At 42.9% G+C, this 19,288-nt stretch overlaps 2 protein-coding genes across 12 annotated transcripts in view; both read right to left on the bottom strand.

Annotated features, from left to right (window-relative positions):
• The window catches only part of SYNJ1 (synaptojanin 1), a 91,446-nt gene extending 80,743 nt beyond the window's left edge, over positions 1-10,703 (bottom strand). For 10 of the 11 annotated variants that reach the window (XM_078452830.2, XM_078452833.2, XM_078452834.2 and 7 more), the window contains exons 1-2: positions 10,491-10,596; positions 9,400-9,545 (exon numbers count right to left, since the gene is read on the bottom strand). In XM_078452830.2, coding sequence (XP_078308956.2) covers positions 9,400-9,523 — 124 coding nt within the window. In that variant the 5' untranslated portion in view covers positions 9,524-9,545; positions 10,491-10,596. The other variant, XM_078452837.2, reaches the window with a different exon arrangement.
• Positions 10,704-16,571: 5,868 nt separating this feature from the next.
• The window catches only part of PAXBP1 (PAX3 and PAX7 binding protein 1), a 34,658-nt gene continuing 31,941 nt past the window's right edge, over positions 16,572-19,288 (bottom strand). The window contains exon 18 of the mRNA XM_060640401.3: positions 16,572-17,753. Coding sequence (XP_060496384.1) covers positions 17,636-17,753 — 118 coding nt within the window. The 3' untranslated portion in view covers positions 16,572-17,635. The remainder of the gene's footprint in view (positions 17,754-19,288) is intronic.

Raw genomic sequence — 19,288 nt, 5'->3', positions numbered from 1 at the left:
AGGGAAGCAAAAATAATATAAAAACAGGGAGGGGGAGAAAACAGAAGAGACTAATATAGAGAACAAACAGAGGGTTGTTGGAGGAGTTGTGGGAGGGGGATGGGCTAAATGGGTAAGGGGCATTAAGGAATATCTACTCCTGAAATCATGGCTGTACTATATGCTAACTAACCTGGATGTAAATTAAAAAATAAATTATTTTTAAAAAAAAGAAAAAGAAGAGTATTTTGTTTTCTCTCTTCTTTACTGATTATCTCAAAATCATTCAGGAATTTAAAGGGCATATCTTTCAACCTAAACTAAGAGTGTCCAACTGACAAGAAGAGTTAATCCCTCTCCCCAAACACCAAATTTATTCACAATGTGAGTAATTTAGTGCCTGTGAAATGTACTCCAATGTGAACACATGGCTTGCATTATGTGACATAACAGGAGGAACTACAATGGCTTACCCTTGCAAAATCCATTTTAGTAGAAAAAGATAACACCCAAATTCTTATTTACAAATATTAAAAAACTCAAGCAGATATAAACTGTTACCAATATAAGTATGATATGCAATCTTTAAAGCTGTACCTCTAATTACAAGGCTAAACCCAAATGCACTAATCAACCTTACTCCTTGTTTCTTTCAAAATTACAGTTTAAACATAAGTGATAAAATTTCACTAATTCAGACTTTACCACCTCAGAATGGTTGAAAATGTTGGCACCGATTGCAAAGAAAAGCTGTATTATACCACTGGTTTTAAGCAATGTGTTTATATATTTGGGTGTAGTCGGCTTCATGTTTCTTCCGCTTGGGGCTCATTTAGCTTCTGGGATCTGTGGATTTATGCTTTTCATCAAATTTGGAAAATTATCAGCTGTTATTTCTTCATATATTTTTCTGCTTCAGCCCCTTCTTTCTAGGTTTCCAATTATACACATACATTGCCCATATGAACTTGTTCCCCAACCTACTGATGGCTCTGTAGTCTAGTCTTTTCGGTGTTTCATATTAAGTAGTTTCTATTATTTGGTCTTCAAATTCAGCAATCATTTATTATGCAGTGTCTAATCTATTAATCCCCATCAGTGTATTTCTTTTTCATTTCAGATAATGTTAGTTTCATTTCTGTAAATTTGATTTGGGCCTTTCACATTTCTCATGTCTCTCCTTAACATGTTTATCTTTGCTTCTTGGACATATGGAGTATATTTATAATAGCTGTTATAATGTCCTTGTTTATGGATTTTAACAACTGTTTCTACAGATTGACTTTTCTCCTCATTATGAGGATGTTTTCCTAGTTCTTTGTATATATGGTCATTTTTTTAGTTAAAAAAATTTTTTTAATGTTTATTTTTGAGAGACAGAGCAAGAGTGAGAGCAGGGGGAGGGGCAGATAGCGAGGGAGTCACAGAAACCGAGGCAGGCTCCAGGCTCTGAGCTGTCATCACAGAGCCCGACGAAGGACTCTAACTCACGAACTACCAGTCGGATGCTCAACTGACTGAGCCACCTGGGTGCCCCTGCATGTATGGCAATTTTTAATTGAATGCTAGACGTTGTAAATTTTACAGAGTTGAATCCTGGGTATATATTTTGAATTCCTGTATTCTTAACCTTTGTTCTAGGATACAGGTTGGAAATTAAGTTATTTAAATAGGAAACAATCTGATCCCTTTGGGTCTTGGTTTTAAGCTTTGTCGGATAGGACCACAGAGGCCTTTAGTCTAGGGCTACCTGGCCCCACTACTGAAGCAATATACCCTTCTGAGTATTCAACCCAATTCCCAGAGTTCTACAATATTTCCCCGTTCTGGCTGTTCACAACTGAACTCTTCCGAGCCCTGTGTGAGGTCCAGGAACTTTTCTTCCTGCTCCTTTTTGGTAGTTCTTTCCCTGCCTTGGGTAGTTTCCTCACACGCCGGCACTGCAAATCAGCCGAAATCTCAAGTGGAACCCTGTGCACATCTCTGAAACTCTGTGTAGCTACCTCCTGTTTGGTACTCAGGCCTGAGAATTCCCACTGCCTTGGCTTGCACAAATTCCCTACTCTGTCTCCTCAAATCAGGGAGACTGCCAGGCTTTCTTGGGGTGCATCTCCCTGCTACTGTAGCCCAGAAGCACTCAAGGCAGTAAGCTAGAGTGATCAGTTAGAGCAATCGTCAGGCTCACCTTCTTTGTTTCCCTGCCCTCGAGTACCAGGGTCTCATGCCGCCTATTGTTCAATGTCTGAAAATTCTTTCTTTCTTTTATTCGTTTTGTTGTTGTTACCTAAGGTGAGAGGGTAAATCCAGTTCCTGTCACACAATCACGGTCAGAAGCGAAAAGCCTGATATAGTCTTGGGCTAATTATATTTTATGAGACAAGTCAGAATACCTGGTGGGCCTGAAATTATATAATAAAATCACATAATGGAGTTTTACTGTTCAACGAGGGAGACACTGTGCTTTGCCTTTTATTTCCTCTCAGCAAAGTTAAGTGGTAGAGAAAGGAAAGCACTTAGTAACTACTGGTTTGGCCCAACATTAACAAGTAATCCTGTTATCTGGCCCAGGATGGAAAAGTTAGGTTAAAGTGAGGTTTTGTTTGTTTGTTTGAAGCATAGATATTTAAGTTGCTATTTACTTTCTCATCTATTAAATAGGAACATTCCCAAAATTACTTACAAAAAGAAAATAAATTTTTGCAACCCTGACACAAAGTGATATGTAACAAGTCTAAATTTCACCATGCTGGGCAGAAGAAGTCAACTATAAAAAGTCACTTCCTCCCTCAACTTGAATTCTTCTTAAAAAGAGGTAAGATACTGCAACTTATCTGAAGGGCAATCATGCTGACAGCCAGCCTTTGGCAATTATAAAAAACAAAACAAAAACAAAACAACTATGCAGGCCGCCTGTCATCACCACCTACTACACTTGTCCAAAATTTTAAAACCTAACATTTAACTTGGCTCAGCAAAGCAACTTTATATTTTTAATGACCTAACTCTAAATCAAGTTTCCTCTCTAATACATCAATAGTTTGTGGGCAAAAGCACAGCAAGTTTAACACTTCCCTCATTAGATAACGCTATCAATTTCACTTAACTTTAAAGTCTTCTACTGGCGCTCCCTTGTTTTTGCCCTTCACCCCCCAGCCCCCAAAATACTACCCACCACCCAACGCAAATAACAAAGTGAAAAAATCAAATGGTAAGATTGTGTCGTTGGACCAGTTATTCTACCTCTCCAAGCCTCAGTTTCCACATCCGTGAAATGGGAGATAAAAGCAAAAGCCACGGAATGAAATGAAATAAAGGATGTCTAACACCACATCTCCTAAACCGTATGCTGACATGCTCTAGGACACTTCAACAAACTCGCGTAAGAGCTGCAGGATATTTTAAATCGAAAGAAACACAGAGATCCTCAACAGCTGTTGCACTGCCCAAACCATTAGCTTGAGGTAGTTCAGAGTATTAACAGTGGAGTACGTACTTCCTTTGATAATGTCCTATCTCTGTAAGGCTGGGTTTTCGGGCAAGTACGGCAGAAGCAGAACGGAAACGGGGGTGGAGCTGCCCAATCTGAGTCTGAGATGTGAAAAGCTGTTCAATGCTCAACAGGCACATACATATCCCATTAGTAAATAACTGGTTATTTAGGAAGGAAAGAAATTATTTCCAATTTACTTGCATTATTTTTCAAATAGGTACCAGAGTTCTTAGGACAGAACTATTTAACATTTGGACCTAATTATTTCATAAGCAGAACAGTGGCCTAGGGGTGCTGTGAAAAACTTAATGAGACACCACAAAACAATAACGTGTAGGAACCTCTGGCTTGATGTTGTGACTGGGAGAGGAAGCTTCCAGTAAATGGCAACTATTATTTCATTATAATCGCTCCTTTAGAGCGCGCAGTTTTACAGAAAAGGCAGTGTAATCCACATTCAGTGACAAAGATTTCCAGAATATTGTCCTATAGTTTTATGGTTCATAGTTCCGTGATAAAAGAAAAAAAAGTAGGTAAATGAAGAAACTCAGATGGACAAGCTGGGGTAAAACCAGGTCCAGCATGGAGGGATACAGCCCTGCTGTCTAGGAAGCACGTGATTTGAGTCCATCAGGATTCAAAAGGACTTGGAAAGCCTGAAAATCATCTTACCAGCAGGCAGATAAAAGCAATGAATCCTTCCTTCTATACTGGCATATACTGAAAGAGCAACAGCTCTAATATTAAGAGTTAGGAATTTATCTCACCACCTTACATCCCATCTTCTAAACAGGTGATCCAGAACTTCTGTTTCTAGAAATCATCCTTCATTTCCCGTGTGCTGACCTCCTCTGCATTTCTTTCTTAGGACACAATTATGACCGTAAAGTATTTACCCTCTGCTGAAGCACGAGATGGGTTGAAAAACAACGAGATAGTTCGTGAATTCAGAGCGGAGCATGTTAGCAGTCAGACCGGCGACGTGCGGCAGTCCTGCTGTGTAACTGGACAGAAGAGGGAAACGGAACCTGACACAAAACTGGTAGATATCCCTCTTTAACCTCTTGTTGAATTAATTCCCGAGGAAAAATGTGTTATGACTTGCTGCTTACACTGGTCCAGACACAGTATACTAGTCACGGAGAATCTACTGCCTACACTCAACCACTGCCCCTCAGACATCAAATTTTAGCTTAATTAAGCAGCTTTCTGGACTGATAACTTCTATATGTCTTTTCTATCAGCAGTTCAGTCAAACACCAATTCTTTAAAAGATAAAAAAAAAAAAAAATCAATTTTAGAGAAAAAAGGTACCATACTTTCAAACTTTTGTGAACTTTGCAAGCTAGCTTAGGTTAATCTCCTCCTCACCCCGGCCCACCCCCCACGGCACTACGTTAGCCACTTATTCTGTAACTGTGAGTGGAACACTGTACCAAGCAGTAGGGATACAAAGATTACCAAGACATGGGTTTTTCCCTTACAGAGTAGAGTATCCAGACACAGAAGTTCCACATAATTAAAAGGGCTATGGGAGCATTAGCACTACGGTTCGGGCTGAACGTTTCAAGAAAACTACTTCTTAATATATATAAGTATATTTACATTATACAACTAGTTATTATAATATTGACATCAATAGGAAATAATAGCATTAACATTCTGGCCGCCTGGTTACTTCGGATAAAATGTGCAAGCTAAAAAGTTATCCCATAATCTAGCACAGAAATATAAACTATGACTCTAAAGCCTACGTAAACTATGCTCAGAATAATCATCCCAACCTGATCACGTCAGAATCCCTAGGGGGCTGGAGCCCAGGGAACCAGCATTTATGACCCCTCGCCAGGTGATTACAATATGCAAACAGGGCTGAAAACCACTGGTTCACCGATTAAGTCACAGCATCATGACTGATTTACGTTTTAAAGCCTAGCAACATAAAGACAGAGTCCTGAGGCTGGATTGGTGGACACTCAGGCCCTACAAAGATCCATGATCTGAAACTGTTTTTACTGTGTTTTCACTGGCACCTTATTTTTTGATCTGCGCTAATAATATAAAATGGAAGGTTTCATGTTGGGTATCTCATGGCATTTCTGGCAGAAGCCAAGACAACGAAGTGATTGTCAATCCTCAATGATATGTACTGCCTAAGATGTCTAAATTTTTAAACTTTACTCTTTAAAGCCAGGACAACTAGAGCCTGTAGAAATCATAAACTTTTGGTACATGACGGAGGCCCGCAAGGGTCACTTTTACCACCTGCTTTTAGAAAGAGCACCTGCATACAAGCATGTGGAGAACCACAAGCCAGCGCATAAAAAGGGTTTATCCCGTGATACGGACTGAGTTCTAGAGAAATGACGAAAAGGAAGAGACAAGAACGAGATGGAGTGGGCGGTGGCGCAGATTCTCAGGAAGGAAGACTGGAGCGAGAATGACAGGCTTCGAGTGCAAAGGTGGAGACGAGCATTCTAGGGAAGAGGATGTAGCAGGAACAGCATGATGAAGGGTGGAACAAGCACAGTACTTTGGGAAGGCACTGCGGAACCAGAAGAGTCTCCCCTGAAACGAGATCCACACCCATGCTGGACACACAGGGTGGGGCCAAGCTATGGAAGGCCTTGAAGGACAGGTTGAGGACTTAAACCTAATCTTCTTGAAAAATGGGGTTACACTTTGGTTTAATACCGAATGTGATTTTAGAAGCTTCTTCTTGCAGATTAATAAGCAGACTGCACTGAGATTCAAGGGGCTGGGACTGCTGAAGAGAAAAAGAACAACTCAGTATCTTCCAAATGCAGTTCCCTGGATACATCAGGCATTTCAGAAATGTGAGATTTTAAAAACGGAGCACTCTACAGCACAACATGCACCTTGGTATTGCTCCAAACTGAATGTCAAATTAATTTTACAAGTCAAAGGATATACTAAAAGGTCTGTCAGCTCTTAACATTAAATATTTCAAGCTATTACTCTAAAGTCTACTGTAGGAAAGCTAAGAACAGATCTAATAAATTATATATCATTTATGCTACTTTTACCAGGAAAGGCAACATTCAAACTCATTTTCCCTCTAAAAGAATTGCTTATATAGTCTAGATCTAATGAAAAGAAATACAATCAATAAAAGTTAAGACAATATTCTTTTTTTTTTTTTTTTAATTTTTTTTTTTTAACGTTTACTTTTGAGACAGAGAGAGACAGAGCATGAACGGGGGAGGGTCAGAGACAGAGGGAGACACAGAATCTGAAGCAGGCTCCAGGCTCTGAGCTGTCAGCACAGAGCCCGACGCGGGGCTCGAACTCACGAGCTGTGAGATCATGACCTGAGCCGAAGTCGGACGCTTAACCGACTGAGCCACCCAGGCGCCACAAGACAATATTCTTAATATTCTTTTCCTTAAAATGTTTATGCCAAAATGCACGGTTTAGGAAGTTTGCTTTTTCTTAACCATTATTTGGCATAAAAGCTGCTGGAGGTTTGGATGAATGATTATCCTTTGGTTTCCTACCTGAGAATAAAAGCGATAATCCTAGTAACTATGGGTAGTGCATCCTGTGTAGCTGAAAATGCAACTCCCTATTATCACCAGTAACCACAACTGAAGAAACATTTAAATTTTAGACAAATTAGCGGCGCCTAAGTGGCTCAGTTGGTTAATATCTGACTGTTGATTTTGGCTCGGGTCATGATCTCACAGTTTGTGAGTTCGAGCCCCATGTGGGGCTGTGCTGACAGGGAGCCTCCTTAGAATTCTCTCTTTCTCCCTCTCTGTCTCTCTTTCTCACCCCGCCCCTCCCCTGCTCACGCTCTATCTCTCAAAACTAAATAAACATACATTTTTTTAATGTTTATTTAGTTTTGAGAGAGAGAGAGATAGAGCGTGAGCAGGGAAGGGGCAGAGAGAGGGAGACACAGAATCCGAAACAGGCTCCAGGTTCCAAGCTGTCAGCACAGAGCCTGAGGCAGGGCTCAAACTCACGAACCCTGAGATCATGACCTGAGCCAAAGTCGGACGCTTACCCGACTGAGCCACCTTGGTGTCCCATAAATAAACATTTTTAAAAAATAAAAAATAAGTAAATTTAGACAAATTAGAAAATCAGGTGACATCACCAAAAAAACCACCACATGCAAACAGTTGAGAAATAGTTCAAGACGAAACCAAACCATTTTCCCCCAGATATTTTAAATTAAGAATTCATCAGTATAAAGAACTATATTTGTCATCTGAAAAAAAAGGCTATGCCAGTTAATACTATAGCAAGTTATATATCAGTTTATTTAAATATAAAAAACAGTTAGAAGGAATTAAGTCCATACTAAGTATAACCCATCTTAAGACTTGTTTTCTTAGAACGCAAATAGCTCTATCCTGCTCACTCAAACCATGTTACTATATGTACCAAAAATATATACACTTCTCATACATTATACTTTGCTCAGCCTTTTTTTTTTTTTTTTTAATTTTTTTTAACGTTTATTTATTTTTGAGACAGAGAGAGACAGAGCATGAACGGGGGAGGGGCAGAGAGAGAGGGAGACACAGAATCGGAAGCAGGCTCCAGGCTCTGAGCCATCAGCCCAAAGCCCGACGCGGGGCTCGAACTCCCAGACCGCGAGATCGTGACCTGAGTTGAATTCGAACGCTTAACCGACTGAGCCCCCCAGGCGCCCCACTCAGCCTTTTCTTTATGTTACTACCCTTTCTTCTAATCAAGATAAAATTTACTACTTTACAGTTTTAAGATCAGGTTAACATTTTAACAGGTTAATACTCTGTATGCAAAATGCAGGGTCTTATGTATGCTGCTCACTTACTGAATCTGAAGAAAGTTTCAAAGTTTAAAATATTTAGGGACTTTTTTTTTAAGCATGACTTTCAAACGCTATTTTTAATTTATAAAAATATGACCAGTAGCTAAACTAATGCTAACAAAGCAAAAATATGACAAAGAAACAAGTAGTTACCACCAGAAGGACTTTAAAAACAGAATCACATTTCTAGTAACCCCAACCTGGAGTTCTCTGCCAAAATCTCAGATTAAGAAAGAAAATTAATATTCAAATTAGTCTTTTTATTTTTAATTTCATCCATTTGCCCAGAAAATAACCCAGACCACACTAATCTACTATTTTTCTTGTGGGGCAGTAGTCCTTTTCTTTATGAAAATAATTTTTTTAAATAACATGAAATCAATCACATTATCCCACATGAAATTCTAGAAGTTTACAATTCTCTCAATAAAAACATAAGGGCCTCACCAAAGATACTCCAAAAACATTAGATAAATACTCTTGGAATTCATTACTATAACTGATATGCAAGAAATCCTGTTCATTACAGGGGCACCTGGGTGGCTCAGTCGGTTGAGTGTGGGACTTCAGCTCAGGTCACGATCTCGTGGTCCCTGAGTTCAAGCCCCCCATAGGGCTCACTGCTGTCAGCCTGTCAGCCCAGAGCCTGCTTTGGATCCTCTGCCCCTCTCTCCCCCCGCCCCCCCCCCCCCAAAAAAAAGAAAAGAAATCCTACTCATTACAGTAAAAATGTCAAGCAAGCCTATACAGGGTGATGTGATGTGATACGAACTGTGACAATATTTCTTTGCAAAGAAAGATTTACTTTTAGGAGGAGGCAAAGAATCCAAGGAAGCAAAAACCTGTGCCCAAACTTGCACTTCGCCCCCGACCCCCAATAGAAACCTGCAAGGGGGGGCGGGGGGGGGGGGCAGGGGAGGGCGGAAAAAAAAGAAAACGAAAGTTTAAAATAAGGTTTAATGAAAAGAAAATAAGGGCATACTCCGCTCCACCAAATACAGCGAAGGGGCTGTCAGGGTCATCTCTAAAAAAATGGTTGAATCTGAATAATTTCAAATCAAAACAGAGGCATACTGATCAGCTGGGCTAATAACAGACGACTTACAAAGCACAGCTACGGCCCCAGACTCGAACATGAGACATTCTTCCTTATGCCTGGTTTCCACGATGAGACTGAAAGGTGGAGGATCCAGTTTGTGATAGATCCGAAATCCTTTGCTGAACGCCATTCTCCTTTCTTCAGAGGCAGCCCTGTGAAAACCAAGCAAAGCAAATGAAGCTAACGTTTCCTTCTGCAGCAAGGACTGCAAGGCATCCAGAAGTCCCTCCCTGCCAGGTTTTGATGGGGGGGTGGGGTGGAAAAAAAAAAAACAACAAAACAAACGGAGCTCAAGGGAGCGAATGGTTTATTCCAAAAGATAAGCCGTCACTTAATTGTACCAAAAAGCCAGAGGAAAAGCTACCAATTCTCACGGCAAGGCAACAACACAAGGCTTAATTACACTCTATGCCCACGAACGGTTTGGTTAAGATGAGTTTCCGTTTACTTTGTGTTTACCAAAAGGAAAGATTTTGAGCGTATTTCGTTCGGAGTTGTTTATCAGCTTCCTGCTTCAGGATTTGTCACTACGTTGAAAGGGAACCGATTCGGGAACTTCAAGCCGTCCCTTTGCGGGGGAAGGAGAGGAGGTGGGAGGGAAGGTTAAAGAGGCCGGTTCAAAGCTCCTTAGGGGGCAGGAGGAGGGAAAGGATTATCCGACGCGACACGACTGGCTCTCCCGGGGGCGGCAGCGAAGGGCAAGGGAAGCGGCACAGGTTACCGCCACCTCCCGCCCGGCCGCAGGCCACCGCCGGCTGGGGAGACAGCAGGCGGAAGCCCGTAAATATGAATGGCCCCCGGGAAGAGTCACGACTCGGGACACGGACCCGACCGGGGATCCTCGGGGATCCCGTGCAGACGACCGCCCGGGAAAGCAGCTCCGTCCCAGGGGGGGCGAAGCCGCCGAGCCGCCCGATCCCTTTATGCGCCAGCAGAGACGACCCGGCGCCCAGACCGACTTGGTTCCTCTCCCGCGGGCTGGCTGACAGCCGCTGTCACCACAGCCCCCGGCCCGACGCAGCGCCCCGCACAACCTGTAGTCTGCTCACAACCTCGCCCGCCCTCCCGAGCCTGGGCTGCCCGCGGTCGCCCCTCACCGTTCCCGCCCGGGCTGCGGCGGGGGAGGCTGACCAGGAAGCGTCCGCCCGCACGCCCGGCTGCCGGTGGGTCTGGCCGCGGCCGCTCCCCGCCCCCCGCCGGCTCGCTCACCTCTTTCTCCGGCTCCTCCTCCTCCTTCTCCCGCAGCCGCCGCCGCCACAGCCGCCGGAAGCGTCACTTCCGCTCCAGCAGGCCTCTCTTCCGCATTGCGCCGCGGCCGGGGGCGGAAGGCCCGCCCCTCGGGGGAAAGGCGGGGCGTCAGAAGGGAGGCTCCGCCCACTCCGGACCTCCCTGTGAGTCCGAAACCGTGGGCCGCCTGCTTCCTCCACGCGCAGCGACCTTCACCTCAGGCGGCCTGCCGCCGGGGCCGCGGCTGCAGGTCACTGGGGATATGGGGACGAGGAGGATCGGCCTCCCTGGCCCCCTCGCGGGGGCTTTTCAGAACTTACCAACCCTCCCCGTGAGCGCCAGGGAGGGACTCGGGGGAAAAGCTTTGGGGACCGGGTATTGATGTACCCAAGATGAGTGTCAGGACCACCCCCTGTCGCCCCCACCGGCCTGACGGCCGGGGTGGGTGGGGGGGGCGGGTAGGGCTCGGGACTGTCAGCAGGAGGGCCAACCGGACGGCGCCTGAAGAGCTGTCCATGGTGTCTCACGCCAACAGCGCTCTGTTCCCATCTGAGCGTCTGGATAAGCAGAAGAAAAACTAATGCCCGCTTTGGAACAACTCTGTCGGCTGCCTTTTCTTCTGGCGTGTTCCAGAGCTCTCAGGAACACTGTAGGAGAGTGCTCAGTTGTGCAAACGGTGGACACTCGGATGTCACAAACCAGGACCTCAAGACTGAGTTGAAACATGGCTGTACTCAGGCAACTATGTTTGTCACTGAATGGCGAAAAGCTTTCGTCAACCACGCAATTTAATAACGGACGGCGTCCTAACCCTTTCGTTTTTTGATTTTTTAACAAATCACGCTATATGGCTAATATCAGTGTGTCCCACGGACGTTTCATTCTCTTTCCACTCAGTAGACCTAAATATGGAAATGAAGTCAAAGCCAACGGGGCCAAAAGGAATTGAAATCCTGAAGAACCCAGAACTCTGAGAAACTGTTTCTGCTTGCCTCTGTTTTTTCTTTACCTCTTCCCCTTCTTGCCTTTATTTTAGGAGCAAAAGCAGAATTTAAACTTGTTATCTTGCACAAAGTCATTTCCCCCTCCAGGCCCTGTCATGTGACTTGATTTAACATTTCTTCATCCATTTTAGAGAAGCTGGACCCACCCTGGTTTCAGGATACTAAAGTAGCTCTAATTCGTTAGAAAAAGAAGCCATTTCTTTTCTAGAAGGAGAGATGCAAAGACACATTTAGTTCTGAGAACTGGAGGGGATTTCTCATTTAGTACTATTTACTTAGAAAAAGGTGTTTTTGATGTTAGTAGTGGTTACTGACTACAGCCTCAGAATTAAACCTAATTTAAACTGCTAGACTGTGGTTGCTTTTTTTTTTTTTTTCCAGAAGAATCCATCTCAATTAGAGATTGCATTTGACGGAAAAAAAGTAGATGGGAGTGGGTGAGAATGGAAATTTTATTCGCCTATTCAGTTATGCCTCTCTAGCCCTGAAGGCATGGCAGATGTATGCACCAGAAAAACATATGGAAGGATATTTTGCTCCAGGAGAGATGTTGATGTTATTGAATACTTTGCTTGGGAGTTGTTTTTTATGACAGCTGAGATCCAGAAAAGAGAAGTTGTTAAAAAATTACTGTTTCAAGTAGAGTTGGGACCAGAAACCAAACTTGCCCACCCCAAACCTAAGCTCACTTCCATCATGCCTGTCTGGGAGGCTGCAATGAGGAGTCCCCCACGCCCCCACCCCTACTTCTCAGAGTGGGAATTGTGGGTACCGGCCTCTTTTAGAAGCAGGTGTTCTGCCTACTTCTGATTTCTTTTGATTTGGGACTAAGGAGAGTAAGGTCAAAGTTTCTTGGTTCTGGGTGTGAACTGCTATTTCTTTCTTCAAAATAAACTGGGCGGAGGCAGGAGAGATAAGCAGGACTCATTCCTAGAGCTGTCAGAAGGCCACAACCTTTCCAAATCCTTTCAAAATGGATCATTTTAGTCATGAATAAGCATGCCCAGGGTTTGAAAACTCAAAGGCCATTTTACTAGTGACTTCTATAGAATGTAATTCCTTCTTTTTCTTGTCCCTCTTACTACTTACGCTTGTTACAGCACATGAAAATAGCCAAATTTTCACCAGGTTTGAAGAGCGTCGGTGGGGGTTGGGAGGGGAGAGCACTGACTTAAAATACAAGTTACGTGGCACACACAAACTTCTGAGGTCTTAAGGGCCCACAGAGATGTGCTGACACTTTCTTGACCCTTCAAAATGAGCAATGAGGCCTGTGGGTAGGCTCAAAAATAGCACACCCTAATCCCTGGGACATGTGAACGTTAATTTATAGGGAAAACAAGTCTTTGCTGCTGTGATTGAGTTAAGGATCTTGAGATTATTTTGCTTTCTCTGGGCAGGCCCTAAATGCAATCACAGCTGTTCTTATAGTGGCAGAGAGAAACCAGACACACACAGAGGCAATATGAAGACAGAAGTAGAGACGGGAGCAAGGTGGCCACTAGCCAAAGAATGTCAGCAGCCCCCAGAAGCTGGGAGAGAGCAGGAAGGATTCTTCCCTAGAGCCTTTGGAACATGCACTGCCACCACCTTGATTTTGTACTTCCGGGTTCCAGCACTGTGAGAAAAGCCCTATTGTTTTAAACTACCCAGTTTGTGATCACTTATTACAACAGCCACAGACAATTAATGTAAGACTTAAGTGACTTTCCATCAGGAGAGAACCTGAGGTCAGCCAAACAGCCCCAATGCCATTTTTAAAAAAAGTGTTGACAGATGTCTTAACACGAATTAGTAGTAGGGCCTACTTTTCCATACAGCCTGAATTTTATCAAAATGCTAGAAAACAACTGGCAAACTTGGGGAATACGAACAGCCTCATTCAGTTCTCTTTAACAGGCTCTTGTTCAGGTTACGTACACCAGGGCTAGCTTTTATATCAGGATCTGCAGAGAGCTATTAGTATATAGAAAGGGGTGGCTTCTTGTTGAAGACAAACTAGTGGTCCTGAGGGGCAACACAAGAGTAGGTTCCAAATAGCATTAGCTGTTTCCTGTGCACGAGCTTACGGCAATCAGTGAAGAAGGAGACTTTAACTTGGCAAAACAGAAACCCCGTAAGTAGAAAATATAGTCAGCTGGAGAGCAGAATCATTGTGAAAATAAAATCACACAAAAACTTCAAAGACTGAAAAACTGCTCATGCACACATCAAGAAACTTGTGTGACAAAAAGTTTTCGTTTCAAAACAACAGACCGACTCCAAGGAGCTCAAGTGAAGGGGTTTGTTTTCACGACACACAAGATTCTCATGGAAATCAAAGGACCTGAGCAGTACAGCCAAGGCCCGACCTCACTGAGATGGGAGCTAGAGGGTGTCACCTGTCAACCTGGATCTTGGTCCCTAAGCAACAGGTGTCTCTGGAATTGCAACACCTAAGGTTACATGCAAAGGTAAGCTTTCACGGGCAAGGTGGTTTTGTAGAGTGGCTTAGGATGCCTTCCACAGAATTTGTCAGACCTTTCACCCTTCACTATGTGTTTTGGATCATCAAGCACAGGATACAGAATGTATTTACCTGAAGATCTTTTTAAATAAGAGCCCCAAAACTAAGGACCACTGTATATGGGCATTCTCGGTGACCTGCATGATTGTCAACATCCAAGCCCCAGCCCTAGAAGAAAGCCAATATAAATTACTGGGGCCTGAAGGTCCAGAAGCAGGCCAGGGGCCAGTCAACATTGCACATCAAAACCAATTCCAGGTAACAATTTTTAGCCCGTCTGCCTTTGCCAGGCAGTCTGAAACCACTCTCGGCAACTGAATCGGGTATCCATACAGTTTCCATTTTGGAGGGCAGTCTCCAAAGCATTGTGGACAATGACAGCCTTGCCAAAGCAGAAGGTCTCGCAAACATTCAGTCATACTTCATTCGTACTACAAGTAGAAGTTATTGTTCTCATTTTCATTTACTGGAAACAACAAACCAAAATTGTGGTTACAGTCAGCGGTTACAGTTACAGTGTGGTTATAGCAAAAGTCCCTTTACTATATGGGGATCACCATGTCAGAGAGGAGTTCTGGTAACCAGACAGAAGTAGCATCTTACATAATGCACTTTGGAGCTCTACAACATTTGGCCATTTTTTAGGATTTCATGACTTCAAGAGAAATTAGCATTTAAAACAAAATTAGGCACTTATCAAAACTCACTGCACTGTATACACTTAAACTGAAGGGGGTAGACTTTACTGTTTAGAAAATCATACCTCAATAAAGCTGGCTTTAAAGAAATTCGGGAGCTTTACATTTTAGTCTAGTCTCATGAGGAAAAGGTGCTCACTGAGGCTTGTGTAGTTTGGGGCCAGTTCTGGGTGATAAGATTATTACCGCAGGCAACAACGGCTCAGGTCAACTGAAGCCCTCTGGGGGGATGACATGGAACATACCTGAGAGATTACAAGTTGGCCTGGTAGCCATGATATCATGCCCCTCCCGTGTCCCGCAAGGAGATCCTGGGCATCAGTGAGCCAGAGTGGCGGTGAGACGGAGGGCAGCTCCTGGAGACCTGAAACTCCTCAGAGCTGAGACTCCGCGTTGAGGAGGCCCGGTCAGCCTTGGATCTGAGACTTTAATTCCTTCCATTTCTGCTCGAGAGGCCATGATCTCCGTTCTCAGTCTCCCCTGGCCTCCTCCATCCCCTTCTTCTTTCCCCCTTATTGTCGCTCCCCCTCGATAATCTCTCGTACGCCTACTGCTAGCTCGGCAATTGCTCCCCAGAGGCCCCCAACTACTGGGTCTTTCTCTTTCCACCCCCTTCTTTGCCCGAGGGCTGTTCCCGGCCCGCCACACAGGCCCAGAGGAAGCCCTCGGGCAGGGGTGCAGGTGTGTGCAGAAATGCGAGCGTCAACAGCGGGATGGGGGGTTGGGGCCAACAGCACTGGTGTAACGCAGCAATCAGTCTCTATGACTGGGGTTTATACGGTCTCAACAAAAATAACTTTCCTTCGGGAAAAGCTTTCTCACGCATCCTAGAGTTGTTTCGGAAGACTCCTCCAAAAGGAAAAACCGAAAAAGCAAACCCTTAGCTTTATTAAAATGTCACCCTCTACTCCCCTTCTGCCAGTTCCCTTCATAAGAAAGGATGTCCTTGAGACATTTCAGGAGAATGTTTTTCTGGTTGAGACAGGGTGGCTCGAGCCACTTGCCTTACGCACACGTCTACGTTAAGCTCACCTTCTGTCAAGGTCCCAGTGTGGTAATCAAGTCCATTCCTGAAACCAAAACAGCCTGCTGGGCTGCAGAGGATAACAAGTCTCAAAGCTGACTGCAGGAGTCCTTACAAGTAGACACAGGAAAAGCCATCAGTCGAATGGGTTTGGAAACACAAATTTAAGGCACAAATGATGTGCAGGTCATGTGTGTACATGTTCGTATGTTTGATTCCATTGAAATTCTCATTTCAATTCTACTTAGAATTAACGTTTTCTCATTTCAATTCTGTTTAGAAGGCCACTATTGTGGAACAGAATGAGTATGCAGGGATAAGTAATGTTCCTACAATAAAGATAAAACTGACAGGGGCGCCTGGGTGGCTCAGTCTGTTGGGCGTCTGACTTTGGCTCAGGTCATCATCGCCCAGCTCGTGAGTCTGAGTGCCGCATTGGGCTCTGTGCTGACAGCTCAGAGCCTGGAGCCTGCTTCCGATTCTGTGTCTCCCTCTTTCTCTGCCCCTCTCCCACTCACGCTCTCTTTCTCTCAAAAATAAACAAGCTCTAAAAAAGTTAAAAAAAAAAAAAAAAAAAAAAAAAAGATAAAACTGAAGTGCATGTTTTCTATTCTAATTATTTGACCTGACCAAGAGCACACATGCTAAGAGTCTCACCGTGTCAGAGTCCTATGAAATGTTCCAACTAAAATTAGTCACCAGCAAAATACAACAAAGGATCTATTTAAAAATTAATTTAATGCTTGGCTAAAGCTTAATTACATATATAGTTATCAAACAATAGTCCTTAATTTCCAAAAAGTTCCTCTTGAAAATCACAGAATCAGAAAGCATAAACTTTAAAACAAGTTCTCTGAGTATTTACAATGTGGTATAAACATTATAGAAGACCAAGGATCTTAAATTGCCTGGGTGTAGCTCGTCAGCAAGGCGTATTCTTTATTGCATATATAACTCACATATGTGGGATTTTAAATAAAATGACAGACTACGAAAATTCAAATGCATGTATTTTTGTAAGCTGGTCAGGGGGGTAGACTCATGAATGAGACAGGACACTCAGCCCAAAACCATGCAGTTAGGTTTGTGGGGCTGTTATTTCCCAAAGTTAAACTTCTGTGTGTTCTTTTCAAAAACCTATGTTGCATATATTATTCAGAGTTCATATTAAACCCTCATTAGACTGTAATGCTGATTCAAGGAAGAAAGTTTCCATTCACCCAATGACTAAGTCCACACTCCACTCTCAATTTTAAGGCAGCAAAGCTACAGTGATAGCAACTGCTAACCAAAAGGTGACGAACACTTAGTCACTTGCCAGCCCTTTTGTTGCAACAGGGTAGTAATTCCCTAAGACAACTTGCTACTGAGTAATAATCTGTTGTTAAAAGGCTTACTCTGTAGAAAAACACCACAAATTTCCAGTGTGAAAGTAACTCCACGATGGTATAAATATATATATGCATAATTACACAATTTACACTGCACACATCGTTTACAGAGAACAATTAACTGAGAGGTTAATTTGAATAACCATATAAAATATTTCTGTAAACCAAGTATGACAGGCAGTAAGGAAAACATTAACAGGCTTTCCTAGAAATAATGTGAATTCCTTCCATTCCAAAGAAATTGCATTTAAGGACACAGTCTTGAATATTAATAATGTTCTTTGTATTAAAACAAGAATCAATATTTTACAGTTTAAGAAACTTTACATATATACAACATTTATACACTGGGAATGGTATTAAAGCAAACAGGCTTTTTTAGTCTCACAGATCTATTTTCCTTCAATCAAAGACTTAAATTCTTTCACATTGTGGTCACTTGCAACAGACATAGCATGATCCAGAGCGCGAACACTTGCAAGGAGTTTTACTATCTGTTTTATGTTTTCCCTAAAAAAGAAAAAAAAAATGCAGCAACATCTCATTAATTAGTACAAAAGCCTTCGAAGGAGAATTTGTTATTGACTTTATGACCATTTTTGAGGTTGGCAACCCATTTTTTCAAGCACACATTTTTAAAGAAGACAGAAATAAGCAAACTACGGCATATAAAAAAAATTGTCCATATAAAAGCAAAGATTGTATAGTTTAAAGGACTAGCCCAGAGATCAAGGATCCACTTTCTAAAACAAAAACACCCCCAAATTTCACTCAGATCAATTCTATCATTCACAGCTAGAAAGGAAAGAAAGCGATCTGCTGCCAAACTACTTTCAGAGCCCTGCCGCCCTTTCCCGCCCAAACCAGGGTCCGAGCTCTTTCAGAGCATATCTGCAACACAAATCATATTTGTGTCTTCATCCCCCATCCATCCACCAACCCAGCATAATCTCCACTCTACCAAAATTCACTAAGAAAGCAGTAAACTGGCTTCCTCTATCACCCCGGCCAGCAGTCATTCTGTGTAGCCCTCAAATTTTAGCATACATCTAAGTTACCTAGAGGGTTGCTGAAACCCAGATCCCTAGGCCCCCTACCCAGAATTCTGACTCAGTAGGTCTGGGGTGGGGCCTGAGAATTCGCATTTCTAACAAAGCTCCCAGGTGAGGCTGATGCTGCGATTCAGGAACCACTTTCAGAATGACCACTTATTTGAACCAAGTGTGAGAAACAGCACACAATGTGACATTAGCTGTCTCTTTTCCTCTGCAAATTGTAGCAAGCACTTTTTAGGGAAGGATTATAATCTGTAAAACTTTGTAACCCACATGGAACTTATTGTACGGTGTGTGGCACACAGCAAGTGCTTACAATAGCTGTTGAAGTTCTTTTCTGTAGAAAAATAAACACCGTTTGTTGATATTTAACTTCCTAACAAAAAAGACTATTTTTTAAAAATGTTTTTATTTATTTTGAGAGAGAGAGGGAGAGAGAATGCACGTGTGCCCAGGGAAGGGGCAGAGAGAGAGAGAGAGAGGGAGAGCCCATGCAGGGCTCAATCTCAGGAACCCTGAGATCACGACCCGAGCCAAGATCAACAGTCAGATGCTTAACTGACTGAGCCAACCACCCAGGCGCCCCAAAACACTGTTAAGTATACACACATCAAAGTTTAAAAAGTGAATAGGACTTATCTAGAAAAAAAACACTGGGAAGAAATATTAGTGCCAAGAAATAACAACACCAAAGATGAAATTAAAATATAAATCAAAATCACCTGCTGAAAGAAGTTTACCACTAAAACCTTTACTGCCTACTTGGTTTTTTAATCTTATTGTAAGAGATAGCAAATTTTCTTTTAAGAAAATAAGGTTCTTTTCCATGGAAGGGAAATGAAGGAAGAGAAAAAACGTTTTGTTACAGGGATATGACTAATGGTATGTATTCTGAAAATGAAAACTGTGACATTTGGAAGAATTTATGAAACTTTAAAAAAAATTCTTTCAGGGGTGCCTGGGTGGCTCAGTCGGTTGAGTGTTCGACTT

Source organism: Panthera onca, chromosome C2, assembly GCF_046562875.1.
Source record: "Panthera onca isolate mPanOnc1 chromosome C2, mPanOnc1 haplotype 2, whole genome shotgun sequence".
In the NCBI taxonomy this organism is placed as follows: Eukaryota; Metazoa; Chordata; class Mammalia; order Carnivora; family Felidae; genus Panthera; species Panthera onca.
Note: the sequence above shows the minus strand (reverse complement) of the source record. Positions and strands in the feature narration are given on the sequence as shown.